Source organism: Notothenia coriiceps, unplaced genomic scaffold, assembly GCF_000735185.1.
Source record: "Notothenia coriiceps isolate Sejong01 unplaced genomic scaffold, NC01 NC01_scaffold00001630, whole genome shotgun sequence".
Classification (NCBI taxonomy): Eukaryota; Metazoa; Chordata; class Actinopteri; order Perciformes; family Nototheniidae; genus Notothenia; species Notothenia coriiceps.
In genome coordinates this window covers 197,984-223,659 of record NW_011334331.1, presented here as the reverse complement: position 1 = coordinate 223,659, position 25,676 = coordinate 197,984, and the positions used below count along the sequence as shown (strand labels likewise).

General features: G+C 40.5%; 3 protein-coding genes across 3 annotated transcripts; 2 read left to right on the top strand and 1 right to left on the bottom strand.

Moving 5' to 3' along the window:
- Window positions 1-145: 145 nt before the first annotated feature.
- On the bottom strand, window positions 146-3,287 carry rbp4 (retinol binding protein 4, plasma). The gene is made up of 6 exons (XM_010791589.1): window positions 3,180-3,287; window positions 2,755-2,857; window positions 2,422-2,558; window positions 2,224-2,330; window positions 1,147-1,359; window positions 146-941 (listed from the first exon to the last, which is right to left on the bottom strand). Exons 2-6 carry the CDS (start codon window positions 2,854-2,856, stop codon window positions 922-924), a joined length of 579 nt encoding a protein of 192 aa, XP_010789891.1. The 5' UTR covers window position 2,857; window positions 3,180-3,287; the 3' UTR covers window positions 146-921.
- A 3,559-nt stretch (window positions 3,288-6,846) lies between these two features.
- On the top strand, window positions 6,847-20,613 carry pde6c (phosphodiesterase 6C, cGMP-specific, cone, alpha prime). Its single transcript, XM_010791536.1, has 22 exons — window positions 6,847-7,314; window positions 7,828-7,980; window positions 9,090-9,179; window positions 9,300-9,440; window positions 9,533-9,607; window positions 9,725-9,792; window positions 10,084-10,150; window positions 10,649-10,696; window positions 12,898-13,047; window positions 13,266-13,409; window positions 13,727-13,792; window positions 14,053-14,208; window positions 14,490-14,597; window positions 15,800-15,909; window positions 16,001-16,088; window positions 16,168-16,268; window positions 16,442-16,549; window positions 16,658-16,721; window positions 17,103-17,177; window positions 17,271-17,354; window positions 18,190-18,343; window positions 18,435-20,613. The coding sequence occupies exons 1-22, from the start codon at window positions 6,847-6,849 to the stop codon at window positions 18,473-18,475; spliced, it is 2,559 nt and encodes an 852-aa protein (XP_010789838.1). The 3' UTR covers window positions 18,476-20,613.
- A 773-nt stretch (window positions 20,614-21,386) lies between these two features.
- LOC104963159 (transmembrane 9 superfamily member 2-like) lies at window positions 21,387-23,293 on the top strand. The gene is made up of 6 exons (XM_010791721.1): window positions 21,387-21,517; window positions 21,686-21,800; window positions 21,939-22,018; window positions 22,130-22,235; window positions 22,721-22,771; window positions 23,123-23,293. The coding sequence occupies exons 2-6, from the start codon at window positions 21,735-21,737 to the stop codon at window positions 23,291-23,293; spliced, it is 474 nt and encodes a 157-aa protein (XP_010790023.1). The 5' UTR covers window positions 21,387-21,517; window positions 21,686-21,734.
- Window positions 23,294-25,676: the final 2,383 nt, after the last annotated feature.

Genomic DNA, 25,676 nt, shown 5'->3' with positions numbered 1-25,676 from the left:
ATACTTATTATGTAAACTATTTGAATAGTCCAATAAAAACGTGTTGAGTTAGGTGTTTATATTATAGGAAGCTGTTTGTGAAAGCAAATTTCACCCTGTTGCTTTATTTAATATTTGAACTCTCCTCACAAAATGAAGCATTTACTTGAATTTTGATGTATTTTTTATTGAATCCATAGCAAAACATCAGTTCATCATTTGCAATCCTATAATACAGAAAAATTGTTTAAGGCAATCAAATATTGAGTGAACCGACACATATTGAAAGTTTTATTTCCCAAAACTGGATCAAGAGGTATACATTATACAATCAAGTTACAACCAAACTAATAGACCTTTAGAGCAGATGACTAAATGTGTAGGTATTTAGGTTTATTAACAATATCTGATTTTGTGCTACAAGATACTGCACGTACTTCAGTGTAAACGCAAGCCAGTGACTTGTGAACCTGGTTTTGTGTTAGACATGGTGCTAATAGCTGCGTATTTGCAATAATGCAGATAATTCAGCTTCACTTTAGAACCTACTTATTCCTCACAATGGCCTGAAGAGCTCCAAAAGTAGATTTTTAGTGATCTGATATGTTCCGTTTACTCACAGTAAGAAAATTCCATTTAAGAAGGCTGTTTCAGATGTTGATGATAGGAGTAAAATGTTAAAAGGCCCATAATCTTCTGTACTAATAGGGACATTTTGATAAAGTGACAACAAACCAGCATCCACAGTAATCCTTCCCTTCTGTTCACAATTAGGTCATGTGAGTGTATTTATAGTTTGCCATTTTAAACGAATAATGGGCTGCTTTCTCTGTTAGGAAAAACAAAGACAGCAGAGGAGGGACCATTTTGGTGGGAGTCAGTCCAAGACATCAGAGGGGGTTGGGGGGAGGGGGGGGGGTCACATCGTCGTATGTAAACAGATCAGCTGCTATCACAGAAGCCTGCAGTGGGAAGAAAAAAACATTTTGCTTACAAAAAACTTTGAAATAAACCAAAAAAGGATCTAAAAATACAAAACACAGCATTTGAATGTCTTAAAAATATGATAAATCTTAACAGCTGTAATGGTATTGCTGAAAGTACTGATAAAGAGGTTTCTGAATATGTGCATTTTATTTAAAAAAGTGAGCATCTAGGTGAACTCACCAGTGTGTGAAACGCGTCTGTATTTGCCCAGCAGGCAGAGGTCGGTCTTCTTCTGGACCACATTGCGCTGGTCCTCCGGCCTCAGACCGGTGGGATGGCGAGAGAAAATGAAGGAGTAAGCGTCCAGGCAGGTGCCGTCAGAATCCACCAGTCTGCACGAGTAGTGGATCGCGTAGTTGTCGTAGTCGGTGTCAATGACCCAGTGGTCATCGTCTGAGTGAGGAGAAAGGAGAAAGGGATGAGATGTCTTGCATGGTAAGGCCAAAATAAATTGATTGATTATCAATTTTTAATAGAGACACAACAATGGCAGAACATGCTGTTTTCATTCTCTGTAGTATGGAGATTTCTCTGCTTTATATTGATGTTAAACTGAAAATAATTTTAAAATACCAGTTTGGACTTTGCAAAACCAGCTTCGACCTTTTGCACTATTTTCTGGCTTTAATAGACAAATTGATTAATCTAAAAAATAATCAGCAGATTTGAGGAGAATAAAGATGATCCTTTCATGTTGACCTATAAAACACGAACAGAAGTACACAAACATCTCTAGCTAACTCACACATTGCACAATCGTCATTGATGTGTGTTTGAAACTTCAGACTTTGTGCTTTTTGATTATCTCTCTTTCACATTGATCTTTTTCTCTTTCAAGTGAAATCAAGCACTCTGTCATTTTATACAAACACAGTGCTGGGAGATAAGCGTCCCATGACAGCATTATCAAGTCAACAGATGATGCAATTATATAGATACAGTATAGATGATATAGGGAATACTACAGTTGATACAGAAACTCAAAATTTACTTAGTAACACTTTGAGTCAGCACTGGGGTCAGTTTGAGATATAAAAGATAGCATTCCATTAATTTGCCTTCATGGAATGGTACACCTAATGACATTTGGACCTCTTTCCAGTAAGCACTTGTTTTTGATTGATTCTCAAGGGTCACAGAATATCGAGTTTTGCAGTTGATGATTCCATTAAATCATCAGTTTTCTAAACCAGTGACTCTAACTGGCAACAAAAAAAGGCTCTGCTAATAAGGTCCTTTGAACTTCCCCCAACTTACTTCCAGTCTGCAGGTATGAGGCGGCTCCCCAGTACTTCATCCTGAACTTAGCGGGGTCAGGGGTTACCTCAAAGGTGGCCAACATGTCAGCACACATTTCCCAGTTGCTAGATGTCAAAAAGAGAAGAATATGTTTTACGAAATATGTGAGACAAAATGGAGCTTGTTAAGCCTTTTATAGAAAAGAACAGAACTCACTTCAGGATGATCACTCTGCCCTTAGCAGTGGCGGTCATTGAGCCATCCTCTGCTATAGTAAATTCGGCCACGATGTTGTCAATTAAGAACAAACCCTCTGGGTCCTTCTTTGCAACCGCGTACCATACCCCTGTATACTAAGAGTAAGAAATCCAAGTGTTAGTCGGCTTCACTCTATGTTTTTCATTAAAGTAGGCAAATTACCATATACAGTGTCATTAGTATTACACTGTCCTCACACACAATAACATTCCTGTGCATGTCTTATGAAAAAAAGCTTTGAACAATACGACAACGTAAATGATCATTAAACATTTTAGACTTTTAACTCACCCTTGTCTTGTCGAAGTTCTGCATGACCTGGACGCTGGAGACCTGGCAGTCCTGTGCCCAGGACACAGCCAGGAGGCAGAGGGCCACAGCGTAGTGCAACATTCTGTCTCAGAAGAAGGAACAAAGGCAGAAACCAAGGAAGAAGGAAATAGGTAGGGGGGGAGAGTTTGAGAGAAAAGGCATAGCAGAGACAGAAGAGTGAGCCACATTGCCAAGTCCTCCAGTAAAGTAGAGGGTAATACATTCCATTGTCTATCTATGTGCTGCAAACTATTTGTACATTTTTAAACAAAAAAAACCCTTCAAAAAGATATCAAAGTTGTTTTAAAAAAGTGAGAACAATTTCGCAAAAGCTTCAACCATTGTCTTTCAATTTCCGGTTAAAATGTTCAAACATAAAAAAGAAGTCCATTGTTAGAGCCTACCTGTTAATCGAAGTGGAGAGCTGACAGAAATCTTCAGGTTTTCTGTCAAGGCCTTATATATAGTTGGTTAGTGTTGCATAATGACTTCCCCCGCACTCCCCACAGCTAGCTTGCCTTCCATTGGATAAACATTTACACAACTTCAGGCCCAGTCCAATTGATTTGTTTGTTCTGCACATTTGGCCCGCCACCCTCTCTGTACTCCACCCCAAAACATTTTCATGAGGCTTTTTTCTTGGTCTTATGAAAGCAGCTGCTAGCAAATCCAAGAGAATAATCTGGAAAAAGACATACAATGCTGTAGAGACACACACTTTTATTCATTCTGATGAATACAAACAGCATTCAATTGTAACTGTTTGCATGCATGGGCTTAATCGACCTTTCTGTGAAAACAACTGGATTGCACTTAATGCATGTTTTTTCTTCAGTGCATTTTTCCCGGCAGCATCCTTATGATTACATCAGCTCTTTACTTGATTATGCTATCAAAGGGATATTTAATGACTCTGTGTTTGTATAAATGGTGAACAGAGGGCTCAAATCCATTTTAAAGAGTAAATAATCAATGTAAAAGAGAGACAAGTCTGGAGCTTCAAACACCAGTCGATGATGAAGGGATAACTTAGATCAAAATGTATTTGCACAGACACTTTTGTGTACTTGTACGAGTCCAAGAGAGCTCAGTGTGCTGAAGCGAATAGCTCCCATCATGAAGCAATCTTTATTTCCCTTTTTTTCTTAAAACATTGTCTTTTAAAAAACAAAGTCCAGTTTTTGATAGCTTTCTAACTTGTTGTATTAAACTCAGTACATCATTCACACTCCAAGCAAGTTAAGAGAAGTATGGTAAAACTACTCGGTAATACACGGCTGTATTTCCTTTTATACACTGATGCTGTTGTTTTGCACTGAGCTCAAGTCCTCTGAGGGCTTGCTTGAACAAAAAAGAGCACAGCACAGCCAAACATCTGCAGATTGCATAACCAAAGCCCCAGCCAGTGGAAAACAGCACAATAACTCATTTTCAGCAAAAAATAATACCAGCTGGAATTTGGCCAAAGGCAACATTTAACCAACATCAAGATTGGGCCAGAAACACTTTACGTTACAAAGCCAGGCCTGTGCAAGCATTTCACATTTTGGTAGAGTGGTAAATGTCATAGGATGAAGTATCCAGATCTTTTACTTAAATAAAAAAAGCCTAAGGACTGTGTAGCAATACAAGTAACAAGCACTGGATGAATAAAAAGTACTTCAGTTAAAGTTGTAAATGAAGAATGGCCCATTTTAGAATATAAATGTATCATTTTATTATAATTACGGACGTTTTAATATGTAAGCATCACTAATAATGATGATGTCAGTAGTGGTTAAGGACTTCTGCTGGGTAGCTTATTCAATAATAAAATCATGATTTATTTGTTTATTTATATTTTGTATTATTAATCTCAACATTAAAAGGTAGTAAAACGTAATCTGGTAAAACAATTTTAGTAGATTTAACAAATGAAGCAACCAAAAAATGTAAAAAACTTTAAAGCACAAATAACTTTGATGCAATGTCATGGTTAAAGCAGGAGTCTGTTTTGTTTTTGTATAGGTTGTGAAACTTAAGCAATGCTAAATCCCAGATGTACCCCTATAAAATGTGGGACTGTGCAAACAACCTATTGCTCAATGAACTGCTTTTAAAGAGAGCAGTAGCTAAACAGGGAAGGGGTGTTTTTAGCTGAATTTGGAGTTTCTTGTCTGCAAACCTAATATGATTTACTATATAAACTGCAATTACTTAATTAAACAGTGTGGAGCCAGCAGCAATTATGTTTGCATCACTTGGGGCAATTTTAGTTATGATTAAGGCTGTTTCTCTTACAAATTAAAACTTAAGTTTCTTTAATACAGCCTTACAGTATGTTGGTATGACCAGTAGCCCATGGTAGCTAATGTAAGATAATCAAAATAAACGTAAGAAAAATGGTTGTGTGACTGAAATTGCTGAGTCAGTTTGGTCCTGTTTCACTTGCTGTAAAACGTCTTAACTGAATCTTGGGAAATGTACAGAAATGTAATATGCTGTCATTGTGTCGCAAGTGTTCTTTAAAAGTTTAAAGTTCTAAATTAAGTAGTCACCTAAAAATACTAACAAAAAAAACTGATACTATTAAGTTAGAAAACAAAATAGTGGAATTGGCGGTCAGAAATAATTCATTTTATTACATTATCATCTTGTTTGAGACTTGTGGCGAAAACACACAATGTATCAACAATGGATTTAATGATTTACAATCATAGAGCATTGGAGGCTGCACAACCAGTACTATAAATAAGAACGTTTATAAAAAAATAGGCTGCAAGTCATTGTTTTGTATTCTTACTCAACACAAACATACTCTTCTTTCCTCTCTCGCACACTATCACTAAACTAGTTTTCTCCCACTGTTACATGGCCTGCTCTAATTTATATCCTCCTTTACATCCACACACACACACCTTTTGTAGTTCTGTCCTGATAAGCTCGCCTTAATCCCCACGGCAAAAAATAGTGGGTAACTCCTTGTCTTGCCAGCCTGTCAGCAGCTAACCAGACAGTGCACTTAGCTATTAATAGCCAGTGCTCTTTGTTTTGGGCCTTGTGCCCAGACGTCCGAGTCCCAGTAATTGGCTGATTTCCAGTTCTAGGACTGATACCTCCATAAGGATGGTGATTTAATTAGAGAACACACATAGGCTGCTCACACATTGCCATTATAGCTCTGAACAACATTGCTGACACGATTCAGCTACTTCCTCCTCGATAAGCAACAAGAAGGAGAGAACAGTGGTAACATTTAAGCTTTGATATTGGACGAGGTTAACTACACTGAAAAACGTTGACTTGAAACTACTACTATTTTTTTATTTTAACTTCATATGATTGCGTTCAACTAACCTACGTGTAAAATAGATATGGAACATTTGTTGACATAATACATTGAATTAAAGTCAACGTTTCAGTGTAAGGCAAGAAAACCTGAATGAATGTCTCCTGCCTGCTCAAATGTTTAGTTTGGATTGGATTTTAGAGCAGGATCCTGGTGTACTATTTTTATTCAGTGAGGGGTTCTTTAGCCAGGCACAGCTCAGGTGAAGCATCACTAAGGTGACACTAGTGAGTAGGTCCATGTGTGAGGATAAAAAGACTGGTTAAAGCCAAAGCAAATGCCTATTGTTGTCACAAGGTTACTTCTGAAAAGTTTTCTCTTGTCTGAAGACCCATGCCAGCAGTAAGTCTTTCATATTTACTTGTCCATCCTCACGGTGTAGCCCTGGACCTGGCATTTGACCTGACAGTAGTCTCACTCTCTCCTGTGTTGCCCGATATAAAATGATCAGCGTTGGGATTTGCGGGTTAAGGACGCTTAGAGCAGGGGTTTTAATCTCATGACGTCACATTCATTAGCGGACACTTTGATCCTTTCAGCCTCTTAGCCACACTCAGTCCTATTCTGTCTGTCGGTGGACACGGGATGTGTTTGTGACTCCCTCTGGGACCGTGGAGGACAATGCTGCTGATATACCCAACCCTGTAGGCCAACGAAAAGCTTCCCCTGTCCATTTTCCCGTATCCCTGCAGGTGATGCTTTTGTGAAAATAGGAAGGGAATAAAACACTACTCAATTTCAAAATGGCAGACAAAGATAGCGTGGAGAAATACCTGGAGAACAACCCGCAGTTCGCCAAAGAATACTTTGACAAGAAGGTACGGGCTGAAGCTCTGTCCGCCGCCTTTTCTGCACCTGTTGATGTCAAAGACACCGCTTCCTTCAAGGATATTAACTCTGTGCAAGAAGCCGCCATCATCTATGAGTTGGTCCTGCAAATGCAGACTCAGCTGCCCATGGAGGAGTCCATTCACAAAGTGTTACAAAGAATTGCACTGATCATACAGGCCGACAGGATCGGTTTTTATATTTGCCGGTCGAGAAACGGAATACCTGAGCTCGCCAGTTGCCTCTTTGACGTGACCCCAACCTCTAAATATGAAGCAAACTTGGTCCATCCACAGGCTGAAATTGTTTTCCCTCACGATATGGGTATCGTCGGTTTCACTGCACTCAGCAAAAAGCCACAAAATGTTCCTGACGTCACAAAGGTGAGAATTCATTCATTTGCTATCTTGTTATAGAAAAAAGGTGTCAAGGGTGAAAGGTAACGAAGGTGGTGCGTGTGCTCTGCAAGATTATGTTTTGTGTGAAACCGATGTTTTCTTATTACTGTGATATTATTTGCCTTAGAAATGTTTAATTGTATTAATTAGATTGTATTATATTATTATTTTTAAGTAATTTGCCTGAGTGTAGGCTTCACCAGTAATTTTTGTTAAAAAAGATGTTTTAATGTGCACAGCAACAGATGTGTTCCATCATCAATAAGCTTATTTTAATTCTCTGATAAAAGGAGAACATTTTTCACTGTGGTCTACCGGTATTGGTTCAAAGCCTTAAGTCTTCTGCTGCCAAGTGTAGCCAAAAATAGAATATTGATTAGTGAATAAACAACAAATTGGAGTTTATATTTTCGAAGTAACATCACCGTTAGAAACATTGAGTCTGAATATTTAAATCTGACAGACTCTTAATGAAGTCCTTTTTTTCTCCTCCTACAGAACCCCAAATTCTCTGACTTTGTGGACAAACAGACCGGATACAAGACATCATGCACGCTTACTTTTCCTCTGATGGCTGACAAAGAGTGCCTTGGAGTTGTCATGGCACTTAACAAAATAGGAGCGGACACATTCTCTCCAGAGGATGAGAAGGTAAGAATACACACCTAATCATGTCCATTGACTCTAATCCTTAGTGATTTACTGAGTGAGCTGAAACAGTGTTTTTCCCCCTCGTTTATTAATACATTGTAACTTTACACTCTACTTTACAGGAATGTTATGTTCATACATTTCTAGGTATATACTTTAAAAATATGGATTTAAAGGTGGGGTAGGTAATTTTGGAGAAACCAGCTCGAGTGCGCTAGAATTTGAAATACACAACCGGAACAAATCTGCGACTTCCTTACAGAGCCCCTCCTCCAACACACACGACCAATGAGGGCACGAGATAAGTTTGTGCACAGATGGAAGGCTGACAGGCAGGTAGGCCATCCAGTTATTTTAGCCGGGCCGGCTCAGATGATTGGTCGTGCTTTTTACAATACTACGGCTTCCACAGATGACATTTTTTTATGGATTTTTTGTCAAAGCACTTAAGATATTCATTGCTATTGGGATGTTAAGAGCATTCCATGGAATATAACAAAAAGTGTATCTCGAGCCGGTTTCTCAAACGTACCTACCCCACCTTTTAACTGGGAATATATTATCAGTCTATATCGAAGAACATTCACTACTGTGTCTCATAAACAGAGGCAATAAACTCAACCATTCCTTAAAGAAATGCATATGTTTTACTCTTGGGGCTGTAATGTTGATTCTCAGGAACATAAATAGAAAATAACGACATCTGTTGGTCCTTGAACTGCTAAGATAGAGTTTATTATAATGTCTACATCCCTATTTGTTGGTTCATGATTCTAAATGAGTAAATCACTACTGTAATAGATTTTTTCAAGCCTCAAACACTTATTATATGTATTTTTGTGTAAATCCATGAACAAAACATGTAATCTTTGTAACAAATGTACCAAATGGGGACTTTTACTCACGAGAATCACTTGTGTTTGGGTCATGGTTTACTGATCTGGGAAAGAGAAATCCCTCCGATACATTTACTTCACTTGAATAATCACAACTTTGCTAATGGAAAAGAAGTCAGATGAGACTTTTGAGCTTTTGAAGTTCCCATCTGTCATAGTCTGAAAGTCTGCTGTTGTGTATTGATGAAACCTCTAATCTAATTTGGTCCTTAGCTCTTCCACAAGTACATGAACTTTGCCCAAGTCATCGCCCTGCAGCATCACACAAACTACATGTTCAATGTGGAGTCCAGAAGGAGTCAGGTAAACTAAACCCTGAGTATTCTGTAATTCATCTGTATTTATTTATAACGGTGCCCAAACTATATGCCACAGATACACATTTAATTACACCTGCATCCATTGTGGTCGTTTCCCTTGTAGGTGCTGCTCTGGTCGGCCAGTAAAGTCTTTGAGGAGTTGACAGACATTGAGAGACAGTTCCACAAAGCGCTCTACACTGTAAGGATCTATCTCGGATGTGAAAGATACTCAGTGGGCCTGTTGGACATGACCAAAGAGAAGGTTGGTCTTGCAAAATATCTACAATTTTACACTTAAGATCAAATAGAAAACCATTTATTTTGATTTTATTGTCTGTGTTTTCCCCCCTGTAGGAATTCTATGATGAATGGCCTGTGAAACTGGGGGATGTGGAACCCTATAAAGGACCAAAGACGCCAGACGGCAGGGTAACTAACTTCATTTCCTCTTGTAGAATTTGAATTCCCACTTGCTTCAAATGTTCTATTGTCCAACACAGTTTAGATAAATCAATCATTTCTAACAGGCTTCTTATTCTTTTACAGGAAGTCATCTTTTACAAGATTATTGACTACCTCCTGGAAGGCGTCAAAGAAGAAATCAAAGTCATACCGTAAGCAGCAGAAGCTACAAATCCACTCAATCTAACACAATGCATTTCAAAATACAGCATGAAAAAAACACGTTTGGAGTCCAAAGAATTTCATCTTTTAAAATAAAAGTCTTGACTTAGTTTTGAGTCTGATCATAAACTCACATTTAAAGCATGTGCTAAGATGGTCCACCGACTATTCTTGGGGTTATTTGGGTATGGTTTTCGTAAAATGTGGGTCAAAACTGTTTATTTTGTATATCAGAACATAACTTTCTCACTCAACTCTCTGTGTTTCTCTCTCTTTTTCAGTGGTCCGCCTGTAGATCACTGGGCTCTTGTTAGCGGCCTGCCATCCTACGTTGCAGAGAATGGCTTTGTAAGTCTCTCACTGTTTCCGCAGGGCAGTTCTCTACGAGAATCACTGGAATTAGAGAAGCATACAAAATAAAGGGCAGCTGACTTGTAGAATATGAACAGACACACATCCACACAAACAGAATAATGTAGAGAAATAAAAGGCGCAGGAATACAGGTTGTGTGATATGTCACTGAAAAGACCCTTATCAGCAGTGATACTCACAGGAAGTGACTAGGTAGGATTTGTGTCAGTGTGAACCAATGAATACACTTTTCATTTTCATTTATTGAATCCCAATTCATAGCTAGACATTGTACTTTTTTTTGAACATATTGCAACAAACAATATGCAATAAAGTTAAAACAGTTGTAATATGTGATAAATGTAGGTTTTTTTTGTTGCCTTGTTACAATTAAAAGTAAGAAAAAGTTGTTGCAAAGATTGATTAGAAATAGCAGCTTTGAATAATATTTGCAAAGCGCCGGATCTTAACGTTTTTAATGTGTCTTCGTGCAGATTTGCAACATGATGAACGTGGCTGCAGATGATTTCTTCACTTTCCAGGTGAGGACACTTTTACCCTCCATCCAAACACTGGTGGTGCCCTTGAGCAAGGCACTGGACAACCCCCCACTCCCCATTGCTCCCCGGGCGCTGTACAATAGCTGCCCACTGCTCCTAGTACTAGGATGGGTTAAATGCAGAGGCCACATGTCACCAGTATAGGATTCCATATATTGTTAAATATGCACTTTTTATGTCAATGGGCGCGTTCACACCAAGTACTTTTCCCACAAAGGTTCCTGAGAACTCTTTTGTTCTCATGAACTAAGTACAGATCGCGTTCACACCGGAAATTAGTTCCTGGGGGTGGATCATGGGTGGATTAGGAAAATGAAGCCGCTGACGTCACTTCTTCTTCTTCTGCTTTCGTTTACTGGCAGGCCGCAAACAACNAGGAGTCACGGAACCCGAGTCCGCTGGTGGTCACAAACCTACCTTCGGTTTCTCCTATTTCTATCGGAGAGTAGTGGATACCCTTTCTATTCTTTAGTAGACGGTCTAACGTAGCGAAATGTTAGTACACGGTTCTAAGACCTACGTGCTTTCTGGGTATATATGTTTGCCAATCCCCTCAGCGAAACGATTTTGATACACTATAAGTTTTACCGTACTGCCATCTAATAAGATTGACGCTTAGAGTAATATCGTTGTTGATAAAATCGATTCCTTGCGAAATTTTATATCCACTGGCTTCGTCCGTGTTGTTCTTTTTGTTCGATTGTAAATAGTTGTTTATTAACTCCGTGGCTGCAACAAACATATGTAAATAACTGATACTAACTAAATCAAACAGAGAGTATACATCTAACATGAAAAAATTTAGACGCAATGATATTGTTTGTTTCTTCTATATGTTACCCACAGCCTATATCGATACATCAACCGCATCATGTTATTTTACTCTGTATCTTACTTTTCACTATATACGTATCCGCCCAATACGTGTGTGACTTGTTTGATTTCCAGAGCAGACACTTCCAAATTATGGATCAGTGAAGGACCAGTCGGCATAAGAGTTGGATCCCCCTGACTATTCGCGCCTAGAAAGTCCACTGTAAGTGCTATGTATGACATCTCATGGACGACCAGTCTTGAAAATAAAAGTGAATAACACTGCGATAAGTAAGAACAAACACGAGACATCACCTTACATCCAACAGTACAAGCCTCCACTCTAAGTAATGGGTGGACTAGTCGACCGGATAGTCCAGTAAATCAATAGCGACAGACCGTATTAAGGCACTAAGAGCCATCTTCTGTGACGGACGGCTCCCCATTGCTCCCCGGGCGCTGTACAATAGCTGCCCACTGCTCCTAGTACTAGGATGGGTTAAATGCAGAGGCCACATGTCACTGTGTGTGCTGTGTGCTCTGCATGTGTGACCATTAAAGAGGGGTTTCATCCCTCTGATTCTATCAAAACACACCAGTATAGGATTCCATATATTGTTAAATATGCACTTTTTATGTCAATAGGCGCGTTCACACCAAGTACTTTTCCCACAAAGGTTCCTGAGAACTCTTTAGTTCTCATGAACTAAGTACAGATCGCGTTCACACCGGAAATTAGTTCCTGGGGGTGGATCATGGGTGGATTAGGAAAATGAAGCCGCTGACGTCACTTCTTCTTTTTCTGCTTTCGTTTACTGGCAGGCCGCAAACAACTTCACGGCGTATACTGCCGCCCAAAATCCCCGGCCGGAAGTCCCCGGAGTTAGGGACTGGCTTCAGTAGAAGCTTTTATTCAAACCAGCAGCTTCTACTGAAGCCTTCCGGGTAAACGGCCTGAACACCGACACCTCCTCATCTCCACCGCTCCCATGTTTTATTTTGTGTTGTCATAAGTTAGTCTCTCTGCGTTTCTGCCCTGGGCTAATGCTAATGCTAATAATGATATTAACATGGCAGCTTCACAAACGTTTTTGGGAGTTTGACGGGGCGTGGTTTGCATTCCGCCCAGCCAATCAGACACAGAAACCTTTTTCTCCGAAAAGGGGGTAAAAAAGGTTCTCTAGAACTAATTTAGTTCCTGGGACTTTTTCGTGTGAACGCAACTAAATCGTAGTCCTCAGGAACCTTTGTGGGAAAAGTACTTGGTGTGAACGCGCCTATACTGTTTAGATATCCGTGTTCAAGAAGAATTGAGACTTGCTTTAAATTTCATGCATGGTTTTAACATCGTTTTTTGCAATGTCTTGCAGAAAGAGGCTGTGGATGAATCAGGTTTTATTATCAAAAACTGCCTGTCGCTGCCCATTGTCAACAAGAAGGAAGAAATTGTGGGCATCGCCACTTTCTTCAACAGGAAAGACGGCAAGCCATTTGATGAACACGATGAGCAGATCACTGAGGTCAGCCCCACACACTCTCTCTCGCTTTTTATTATCATTATTTCCTGTCATTTGGGATCTCATGTTGTTGTCTGTCAATGAACAAAATGTCCCTGAAAGCAGTAACTTCATAACACTCTGAGATATGTTGGAGTTTTCTGGAGTGTCCCAGGAGTGAAGAAAAAGTACAGATGTGTTTATTTTTTCTCCTTCCTTCTCACTCTGGTTGTTTTTGCCAGGCCCTGACTCAGTTCTTGGGTTGGTCCGTGCTGGTTTGCGACACCTATGACAGGCTGAACCGTATGGAGTGGAGGAAGGAAATCGCCCAGGAGATGCTGTTGTACCAGACCAAATGCACCTCAGCTGAGATGCAGTCCATCCTGGTCAGTTTCCACATTTCCTCTCCAGAAACGTACCTTTGATTTCTCAGCATTTGATCAAGAGGCCACTCGAGCAGGGATTAACAGCGGTCAAAGGTTAATGCTTCCTGAATAGCTTTTGGTTCAGCAGTCTTCCAATAGAAGCGATTAAAGGGCTAAGAACATGTCTAGTGGAGACGATTGCTTTGAGTTCTTGGAATAACATGATGGTTTTAGCTTTTTGTCTACAAATTATACTGTGAATGTCTGTAGGGGATGGCAGCACATTCATAAGTTCAATGTAAGCCATAATAATGTGCTGATCTCTCTTTTCTAACCAGAACACCAATGAAAAGTTTGACGCAGAGCCAGAAGACCTCGACCAGAAAGAGATGTACAAACTGTTGGTATGTGTTTACTTTGCTAACCTTCAGGACAAATACTTTCAATGAGATGAAAAAACGGTGTCACAAAAGATTATTACTTTACACCTATCAAAGCACTTATGTATGAATAGGTTTAAAAATGTGTATACGCGCAGACTTCATTAAATATCAGCATTTTAATGGATTTTGGAGTATTCTTTTCTTGAAAGGGGAATATGCATGCGAGTGTTGAATGACTAATGGATGTTTTCTAAGTTAAATCTGTTGTTGTTTTTCTTCAGAGAGCAAACTGCCCGCCACCTGACAATGTCACCGGAGAGAACCTGTACCTGTTCTCCTTCAGTGACCTCCCCGTCTCCGAGATCGACCTCATCAGAGCCGGCATTCGCATGTTCTTTGAGCTCGGAGTTGTGGAAAAGTTTAAAGTTCCTGCAGAGGTGAGTGCATGAAGTTAGACACTAACTTTGATGTGTTGTTGTGTTGTTCTGCTAATAATGCTACGCTCATAGCAGGCTTGGATTTCAATAGTATGTATTTTACACACATATAAAACTTGATTACATTTTAATATGTTAAAGAAACAATGTTATCCATGTTCATCATTTGGTGTGAAAGACAATCTGCCCTGGGATTACTCTACAAGGAGATGCTATGTCCTGGCTCATCTAAAAACCCTCACATATGATCAACTTTGCTTCACTCCCACTCTCCTACTCAGACACTGACTAGATGGATGTACACGGTGAGGAAGGGTTACCGTTCCATCACCTACCACAACTGGAGGCACGGCTTCAACGTGGGCCACACCATGTTCTGCCTGCTGCAGGTAACGCCTCCAAAACATCTGCTACATCTGAAGCAAACCCCTAACCCCAAAACATGTCTTATATTTCTCCATTTCATATCTGTGTTCGATGCTATAAACTTTGACACTACAGCTCACTGCACACTATTTTACAAAAGACATGCTGTGACAGTCACACAGGCTGCTATGTTTTACAAGAATGTGTATACAGGCTCATAATGTGTTTTATCCATCATTGAGTTAACTGAGAAACGCACCAATACAGGTTTAATATTGTCACCTTCTTAAACTAATGGCCTAAGTCATATTTTGGAGAAAATGTTTTTTTTGCCTAAATCATCTCTTCTTGATGCTGGCCACCTCTGGTAAAAAACATCTGTACACTGCAACCTGCCTTTTGCCATTGGTACCTGCTTCAGGCTCTCTACACTTCTTCCTATTTATAACGGATCGCATGAACATAGGCTCTGGGTTACTTTTCAAATGTCTTCACTTTTTGAAAGTGAAGACATTTACTTTCAAAAAGTGACAACAACATCCTATCAGGGTGCTGTTCCTACCCTGATAGGATAGTGGCCTATGTCAAGAGTGTGACTTAGGCCATATATTTAAAAAAGAAAATGGCCTAAGTCACATTGTCTTGTGACTTAGTCCATTTTACAAGCTTTACAAAATGGCTGCTTCAAGAAAAAGAAAACATGGTCTGTCAAAGTAATGCGGAAAAGAGAAGTGCACTTACTCCAGAAGTCATAAGGCCTAAGTCAGGTTTCAAATTGCCTAAATCACAACAACATGTTCATAAATTGGCCTAAGTCATCTAATCCTCTTATTTTACACAATTGACAGACAGTTTTATTTGTATGTCAATAATCATATATTGTCAAAACCTATTTGTGTGAAATAATTAATATATATCATATATTCTATATTTGGTTCAGTTTTTTGAAAAACGTTCAAATATGACTTAGGCCATTAGTTTAAGAAGGTGACGATATGTAATAGTTTTTAAAGGGATATTAAATCATCAAAGATAATACAATTAGTATTTATAGGTACCAATGTGTTTCTAGATTTGAATGGCCTAAAACACCATATCAAATAAGATGTGAGAATTGAGAAATGCTGTTTTCATCTTGTTCTGGACACATCATCCATTTAATTAGAGGGCACAATCTGTAACATCTGCACATTACAAATCCATGATCCGTCTCCTCTGCCTACAGACAGGGAAGCTGAGGAAGTACTACTCTGATCTAGATGCCTTCGCCATGGTGGCTGCTGCTTTCTGCCACGATATCGACCACAGAGGGACCAACAACCTCTACCAGACAAAGCAAGTCAAACAAGTGTATTGTGTGTGTAGAGAGTGCTTGCATGTGTGTGTGTAACCTGTGTGTAAATATATGTTTTTCTTTCTTCTGCAGGAGTCAACATCCTCTGGCTAAACTTCATGGCTCCTCCATCATGGAGAGGCACCATTTGGAGTACAGCAAGACGCTCATGGCTGATGAAGTATGACACCTTTTTGACAGTAAAGACTTCAATGCAAGAAGTGGGACCACATTTTGACCACTTTTACTCTCTGTTGCAGACCCTGAACATATTCTGCAACCTCCAAAAGCGTCAGTTTGAGAACGTGCAGCACTTGTTTGACGTCTGCATCATCGCCACTGATCTGGCCCTTTACTTCAAGTAAGTTCTCGTAAATACTCCCCACGCTTGATCCGCAGAATTACAGCTGACGCCATCAATGTTTGTCTGTACACTTCTGTTGTTTTCTTTTGACTGACTCATTTTACGCGACCAGTTTGTGTATTTATTCAGTTCAGTCGGTCTGACTAACACTCTGCTATCTCGTCACGCAGAAAGAGAACCATGTTCCAAAACATTGTGAATGCCACAGAGCCAATGCCAGACGAAAAGGAGGCCATTAACTATATTTCCAACAATCCCACCAGGAAGGAAATCATAATGTATGTAACTGACTCCACTGTGTTTGTAAAAAAAGATTTCTGAAACCCTTGCATGACCTAGGGGTTCACGTTGTTCTCCCTGACTGACTCTCTCTCTCTCACCTCCAGGGCCATGATGATGACAGGCTGTGACTTGTCAGCTATCTGCAAACCCTGGGAGGTGCAGAGCAAGGTGGGTGGCTTTCACATTAGCAGTTTAGAAAGTGGATAGTGAGGTTTGTTCAGCTAGGACAAACCTATTGAGTTCCACACATCACATTATTTTAATATTCCACCTGTCCTCAATCTTTTATCAGGTTATTCAGCATAAACACCTGTATTTCATCCAAAACATATACGAAAGGGTATTTTCTTTTTTGAAATAGGAGAGCTAAAAGCCATGACAACAGAAACAAACCGGGTTTATAGGACACTTATGTGACGGAGTTTGTTTTTCCTTTGATATCAAATGTTAGAAACTGTTAAAGAAATTGCGGGGAAGTGACCTTTTTCTGCTGATCCACAATGATTTCCTCTGTATCATTATTTCTCCCTCTTGTGTGTCTCTCTGCAGGTGGCCCTGATGGTCGCTGCTGAATTCTGGGAACAGGGAGATTTGGAGAGAAGTGTTTTGGACCAACAGCCAATTGTAAGGGTCACACCGCTCTCACCACGCCTTTCACATATTTTCTTTTTCAGGGCAATTTGTAAACCCTGAAACTCTTCCCTCTGTCTCTCTCAGCCCATGATGGACAGAAACTGTTCTGAACAGCTAGGCAAGATGCAGTGCGGTTTCATCGACTTCGTGTGCTCCTTTGTTTACAAGGTAATAATCAGCTGTTGTGGAAACATTAGAAGTATGATTTATTCTAAACATTGAAGGGGAGGTGATGTTGGATGTCAAAGCGTGAAATATGCCAGACATGGATCTAGCAAAAGGGAGTCTGGCCTGTGTTATGTGTAACTGTTAGAATTGTAACACAGCCACAGTCTAAAGGGCTGTAACAATTTAATCCAGCTTTTATTTGCTTTTGATTCCCAGCAAAGCACCATAAAAAAACCTATTCTACCCATGAGTTGTTTTGATTTAGTTCACTATAATCAATTTTGATACTTTCAAAGAGCTTCACAAAAGCTGCAAAAGTAACTGAACTCATGTATCAACCTTACTCTGAGGCCCTAGTTTAAAGTGTAACTTCTATTTTCAAGGCAATATCTTGTATTTTTAAGCGTACCTCCAACTGTGTGATAAATAATATTGTGTAAAGCCTGCTGTGTATGGTAAATCTTTGATAAGACTGTCAGAAAGGTGTAGCTCAGAGTCAATAGCGCATCTTGCATGCGGGATCACAACGCAGCATGTAGTCTTGATTTAAGGGTGTTGGGTTGAACAACATCATGTATATAGATGAACCTTTTGAAACCAGCTGGCCCCAATGGAATGTCTACTAGCTGTTTTTCAGTCTGTCAGTATGGTATTTGGACAAGAACACACACATCCATAAAGAAAATGTGTCAGTGGATCATGCGGACTCCTTGTCTAAGAGGCATATCATGTATTTGGAACACCAACATTTTCCTTCCTGTTAGCTCTCCTGCCTCGGCGCATCCCACGATGTGAATAACAGATACCCTACATCCCTTTTTCTTTGATTTATCAGGAGTTCTCCAGGTTCCACAAAGAGATCACGCCCATGTTTGACGGTCTGAAAAACAACAGGTGCGAATGGAACAAGCATGCCGAGATATACAACGCGAAGATAAAGGCCATCGAGGATGAGAAGAAGAAACTGGAAGAGGATGAGAACAAAAAAGGTATGGAACAAAACAATCTATACTGGTCCTGATCCAAGTCTTCACAATCACCCTGTATAAACACATTCTTTATTTCTGTGTGTTTATCTAGCTGGTGGCGACGCGAAGTCAAAGACCTGCACCATCTGCTAAATTCCTCCAGTGCTTGGATCTGGACTGATGCGATCTGTTTAGAATTAACCTAGGCTACGCTAGCCTATTCTGATCCGACAGCTAGTGTAGTTGGGGCTCGACTAGGCCAGTTTGGTCTGGTCTGATCTACTGCAGCGTAGTTCTCTCAGGTTAGGTGCTCTCCGCTCTGCTGCAGGCCAGTTCAGCCCCGTTTGCATCTGGTCTGGTTCAGTCTAGCCTATATTTAGTCTAGTGTATTCAGGTCTGGTCTGTGGTCCAGTCCGCAGTCAGCCTATCTATTCTCCGAGGAGAGAAGAGTCAGAAAACATCACCATGAAGTAACGTTTTGGACTCTGACCGCAAGAGAAGCTTGTTTTTTTCCCGGAAGTTGCGACGCGTTTGAAACTTCCTCCTTAGTCCGCTTCCTCCAACACACAGCCATGAACTTTTGAAAAATATATACATGGACAACATATATTTCCCTTTATCATAGCAATAATCAAAGCATTTCCGATGTAATTGGAAAACCTGGTTTGATAAGCTCAGAAACTAGCAATAGCAAAAGTATTTACAGTGTTCCTATTGGCGGTCAGTTACCACACAGTATAGTAGTACTGTAGGTTGCACACTGCACTTAGCTGCTGCTGTTTTGGAAGCGGCAGGCCATGAGTGTGTGGAGAAATTGGGCTAAAAATCTGTTTTGGGTTGCCAGTTAGAGTAGCCTGAGTCCTGAAGGATCTGTTAATGGTGTAAAACAGTCCTTTGTAGCTTTGATACAGTGAGTGAAAACATGCAATCATAAAGGGCTGATGTTCTTTTACCTCAAAAAGCGCTGAAGAGTTGTGAGGCTACATTTATGTTCATATGCAATCTATTTATCTATATACATATATATTTTTTGGATTCTTTGTCTGACAATTTTGTACTTAAACTGTCTTCACGGAGAGAGAGGATGAGACAAGCTTTGAGATAGAGCGTTCTGAATCTGTGAACAACTGCACGCTGAAAACACAATCGAAAATGTTTTGAATTTGTGTGACTTTATCGTAAACACCCGTAAGCTGTTATGCCCAATGACTTGGTCAAATAACTTTTAAAAAAAAAGCTAATGTGAATACTCTTTATACCAGTGTTTAGAACTAAATTACAATTCCTTATCGATTCAAAAGCGTCTTTTAAACTTGATTTCACATGTATATAGTTTAGAAATTGTAAAATGTAAACTTAAGAATAACTGAAGTGAAAACCTGATTTGAAAGATGTACAGTAAAGGCGACCTTTTCTTCTTCTAAGGAGTTAATAGTCGCAGTCAGTCAAACAGGGTAGAGTGGATCTACCTGTCTTGTAAGAAGATTGGATAGGATTTGATTTGATTGCTGGCCAGCGTTTGAGATCCACACAGCTTTAGACTTTAAATACCCTTCTTACTGAGGAGGCATAGCAGGCTACCAAAGCCTTGTATGTATCCGCAGAAAACTTGAGTTTAAAACGTGAAAGATGAAGCCATAGCATCATTGATTGTAACGTGGTACAGGCCAAAGTCCTCTGATAATTTCTTCACTGATGCAACAGTGTAACAAATCACACAACAACCACTAGGTCAGTGTTAATCTTCATTTATACCTGCATTTGACCCTGATCTGGCCAGGCATCTGAGTCGACAGTGCACCTCCTGACACACTTTTAGCAATGGCTAAAGGCAAGCCGTGGCTCTCAACTTGCTGTTACACAATGTCATCTTCTGTAATGAACAGGTCATCAATCAAAGGCACTTAATCCTATCAGAATGGCTTTGAGACTGGCTGGAAACTATTTTTCTGCTGCTTGAGGGGTAGTGAGGAGCTTTCGCGGTCACTGGAGCCAGAACTGTGAAATGAACATTCACAGAAAGTGATACGTTAAACATTATAACCATTATTTTACCTCATTGTTCCTGCTGCACACGTTTTCTATCAATGGTTACACCACGGGTTCTGTCTCCAGTGAGAACAAATGGCACCTCTTCAAGGATCTTTTGTGAGATATCACACGGTATACTTATCCCATCAACTGTCTTTCAGACCTTAGAAATCTTATAATTTGACATATGAGATCTACTGTATGTATGTGTCAAGAGATGTATTATGTGTAAGCAAATAAAGGAATTTATGGAAGCTTAACAGAGGAAATAACTTATTGTCAACGTAAGAACGTTCACATTAACACTAAAAGTGGGTTCGATTGGAGAATGAACTTGAGAAACCTTGAGCTTAGCTCCTCCAGTGCTGGTTCTTAGTAATATATCGTGCAGGGATCTTAGAGGCTCCAAAGCTGGATGAGCCTCTGGGGAAAGAGGATCAGTGGATTGGTTCTGATCCCTGCTCGATACAGTGTTGTCTGACTGTGTTCAACATCCTGCCGTATGCACATTCTGCATGCGGAAAACTGGACATTGCATGGTGTTAATTGTGGGGGAAAACTTCTGTGTAGCAATGCAGTGGGAGTCACCGACTCAGGAAGGAGACACAGGGAGAGCTGGAGCTTAGATGTCAAACACTGATGGGTTTATTTGGAGCTTTGGCCGGAGAATTCACAAAACAAGTCAAAGAGTCAGAAGTTCTGACTTTGCGGTAGAGTTGCCACGTCAATTCTGAAGAACTACCCCAGACCCATGTATTTGGCTAGTTCAGAGAGAATAATCAACATTGTGCATAACAAGATAGAATCATAACACCTCTATCAGCTGACGCCAACAGGCAGGAACAGGGAGACAGAACGCTGAGAGCACAGCAGCAAAGGTTACATTGCGTGTGCTCAGTTAGGACAGTATGAACTGATAAACTGGGTCAAGTTATGGGCCTTGGAAAATATTTCCCCAACACCGATGAGTGTATACAAATCTTACCCAGAGAAATCAGAGAACCTGATAATTAATACAATTTAATTTTTTTCCCAGGCTGAGTTCCACAAGAAGAACACATTCTACGTCTTCAACCATGTGGACATCAAGATATCTTACCATAGTGGAGAAGCGGAGGGATGGAGAGGGGCTCGGCTGGTTGCTGCCACTCTGGAGCCAAAGAGGTTACTGGTTTTTGATCGTAGCTTGACATCTTATGACGTCTACATGATATGATTTGATTTAGGTCTAATCTACCTCAACGTGCTGCAACTGAATGACATCTCACCATTCATAACCATCATTTGATCTATTCATAATCTAACATGGAAAGTTTTGTGTGTTTTGCACAGTATCAACCAGGCAGATGAAAAAAACCCAATTTGTGAAGGAGCCATCCCGATGGAGGTCCCTGGGACATTCGATAAAGATGTGTCAATAGTCTACACCTACTCGGTTACATTTGAGGTAGGTCTCCCACCATCTCACCAATTGTAATGTACAACTTATTGTACATAACTAATGTATACATTTTCTATTTGACTTGGAGAATGACAAATACAATGTGTAGGTTTTTTTTTGCACTGAATGTAATTCCTTTTACAGGAAAACAATGCTATCAAGTGGGCCTCTAGGTGGGACTACATCCTGGTGTCCATGCCTCACACCAACATCCAGTGGTTTAGGTTTGAAGATGTTTTCTACATTGCGCACCACAGAAACTCTGTCTCACTAAAACTCCCTTGGTCTTGATGCTTGTTATTTGATGCTATGGTATGTCTTGTTTGTTTGTCCAGCATCATGAACTCCTTGGTCATTGTCCTCTTCCTGTCTGGCATGGTTGCCATGATCATGCTGAGAACTCTGCACAAGGACATTGCCAGATACAACCAGGTGGACCAGGTAAAGGCATTGTAAAACATGATATAGATACGTATATGAAGCACTAGCATACAAATAGACATTTCTTAAAGATGCAGATTATGTTGTTAAAGTGTACAATTTGAATGTCATTCATTTTTGTCTTCTTTGTGTGCTGCAGGGCAACGTGTCGTTACCATGCACATTAAATATTCAAATTAGATGGTACAATTTTAGCGTTAACATTATAGTCATACTAAAAGCTTTGATGACCATACACTATTGAGGCTATGTTATTTGGGTTTAAATGGTTACTTTAAAATGTTGCACATGTTTTTGATCCCATGGATAATACTTTTCTATTTAGCTGAAAAATGTAACATTACACATAATATCCTTCTAGCTAAATGTGTGGTGGTGTTTATCACAGTGACATGGCTAATGCTTTAGTTCTGCAGTGTAAAATACCACCAAGCACACCAGGTGCACAGTACCCACAACTATGAATATTTTGTTACATTTCACAGGCAGACTTCATAAAGCTTCCAACGACCAAGGAAAAATCCTCGGTGCCTTACGTAAGCTTAATGGAAGCTCTTTTAGCAAAACCTTTTTGTGGTTGTTGAATCAGGTGTTTGGGTGTGTGATTGCAGAAAACCTGCACACTAGGACAGAATGTAAAATGTGGTGTGAACATTTGTGCAACTTTCAAGGAAGACGTTTAGTGAATTCATAGACAAGTTTCAAACCACATTTTACAGCTTTTGGTAAACCAAGTTCTCGCTGTCTTTGCCTCGTTTTTCCTGCTACCAGGTGAGGTAGTGTTCACTGCTCGGTTGTGGGTTCACCTTTTAACTTAGATCAATGGAAATATTCATTACTTCCTTGATAGTGACTGTTGCTCTCTTGTTTGCTTTCTCTCTTCCCAGGAGGACGCACAGGAGGAGTCAGGATGGAAGCAGGTGCACGGGGATGTTTTCCGACCCCCCAGGAAAGGCATGTTGTTGTCTGTGTTCCTCGGACAGGGCACCCAGATCTTCATCATGACCTTCATCACTCTCTGTAAGGACTGTTTTGTATCAGTTATTAGTAATACATAGTTTCCTTCTTAGTAATGCCTATCATTACTTTCAATTATCTTTGTGTTCACCTCATCAGAGGCCTGTACTACGAAGCTGGTTCAACCTAACCTGGATATGTTTGAGTTAGCCGGTTGGCCTAATCCAAAACATACGCGCTCTCGCTAAACTGTACTACGACGCGGGTTATCAAGTGGATCGCTCAAGCCAGCCGTACCCTATCTAGTTAGGTGCACGTTCACATGAAAGGGGTGGTATTTGGAGCATTCGACCAATCACAAACATGGAGAAGCGTACTGACAGCGCAGCGTCATACTTCCTGAATGAAAAGTCAACTATAATATTAGACATATGAAGAAGTTGAACTTTAAACATCCATGACTTAAACACTTTATCCAGGATAAAAGCCACATAGTTGCACCTGCAAGGTGAATACAGCTGGTAAAAGAAAAAGTGTTTGAATGCGTACATTAACAGGTTTATGATATCACTGCCCCAACAGGAGTGGATCTGACTTTAATTACATTTGTCTCGAGTGTTTCGTCAACTTAATGTGTTGCTTAAAATAATACTTCTGCATATGTATGTGACACTGTAAGTGTCCTCCTCTCTCCTCGGCTCCCCTCCTCGGCTCCTCCGCTCGCATCTCCTGTGGGCGAGACGGAGACACGAGGATAGAAGTCGGGGATAGGAGTCGAGTAGGGGAAATCCCAGAAATGAGATATGGCCAGCAAGACTAAATACACAAGGGTAATCACAAGACACAGCTGGAGAGGGGAGGTGAAAAACAGACAGGAAGCAAAGGCAGACATGAGACAGGGGGTGAACACCATTCAAAGTAAAACGGGAAACAAAGATAGATCTTGACATTACAAAATAAAACTGAAAATAAACAAATACTAACACTTTAAAATTAGGAAAAAACGTCCTGTTTTTAGCTTTGGACCACATATTTTCCAGATTATAGAATAGGCATTTTAAATAGTTTATATAACATAAGAAAAAGAAAGATTTTCTCAAAACATAAAGAAACACTTACTCCTTCAATTCATAGACATTTCAAGTCTGTAGTTACATTGTTTTTAGTAGACGGACAGAAGAAGAGTCCCTGTAATGTGAACATGAAACGACTTAAGTAAATTGTTCAGGTAAGCTTACTAAGGTACATTACTTGAGTAAATTACACAATGATTTTTCAACTATCAGCTTGAACTCTCTCCAACTTACCTCTTGACTGCTAGGATATCCTTCCTGAATAGCATAATATAAACTACATGTCCTCTGGTATTATCTCTCATATGCAAATAATCTGCTTTTCTGTGAAGCCAATTTATCAGTAGACTTTGTTCTGGCAGTATCTCTCTGATGCAAATAGCCTCCTAAAGCTACCTTGTTTTTTGGTACATGTATAGTTTAAAGTATGTCATCTCTTCGTGACACCAGTGTATAATCCCATGCTGTATGGCCTTAATCAGCTGGAAACAAAATACATTTACATAATCTCACTACTATTAAAACAAATTTAAATTGCCATTTGATGCAGAACTCCAATTCACGACTGGCAGGAAGTTGCAAAAAATAAGTATTTTATTTATAAGGGAAACGCAACATCTTGGATAAAAAATGTAGAGAAAGGTAAAACTTGCGAGACGGGTACATACCAACCTGAGACCAAAGAATGCGTACCGAAGGCGTCCCGACTTTTACGTCCGCTACATCGCCTGCGTCGGCTACGCCGCCCGCCTACGCCACCGCCCCTACGAGACTTCAGTTGACGAGTGCTAATAACTGTCCTATAGCAGGCATGCTGAGCCTGTCGTGGGGTGTTATGCGTCATTCAAAAGTAGGCAACAGCAATCAGAGTGATTTTGGGTACCGATCTTGCTTGGACCGGATCTCAACATGTTTGAATCTGTGGGGGCGGGGGAGGGTGAAAGATGTGACCGTAAAGCATGGACGACAGCAGGGCACACCAGCTCTGAGTGGGGCGATCGGGCGAATGCGGCCGACTGCCTCTGACGGGCCCTCTGACGCCCAGAAATCGGGGTTAGGTATGTCAGGTGGCTTTACTGACTAAGAAAGCCCTGAGCCGACCACCAGGGCCGAAATCGCGGCCGTTTCTCGTTGGTGGACGACGCAAGCGTGGCCCTGTCGCCCAAACTCAATTTCGGTGTCCCGCCACCGTCGGGGGACACGTCTTATTGGCACTTTCAGTGCAGGTACGCACGGCTGCCTCCGCCGCGTCGCGCCACACGGGAGGCGCACAGGAGAGAGCCAGCTGATGGCGTGTTCGAGCTTACCGACGATCGGGCGGGCGGGCGGCGAGCAGAACGGCGAAGCACGCGTTGCGGTTGGGAAGCGAATGGTGTCCCGAGCAAGCACTGACGACGGCGAGGCGCCAGGG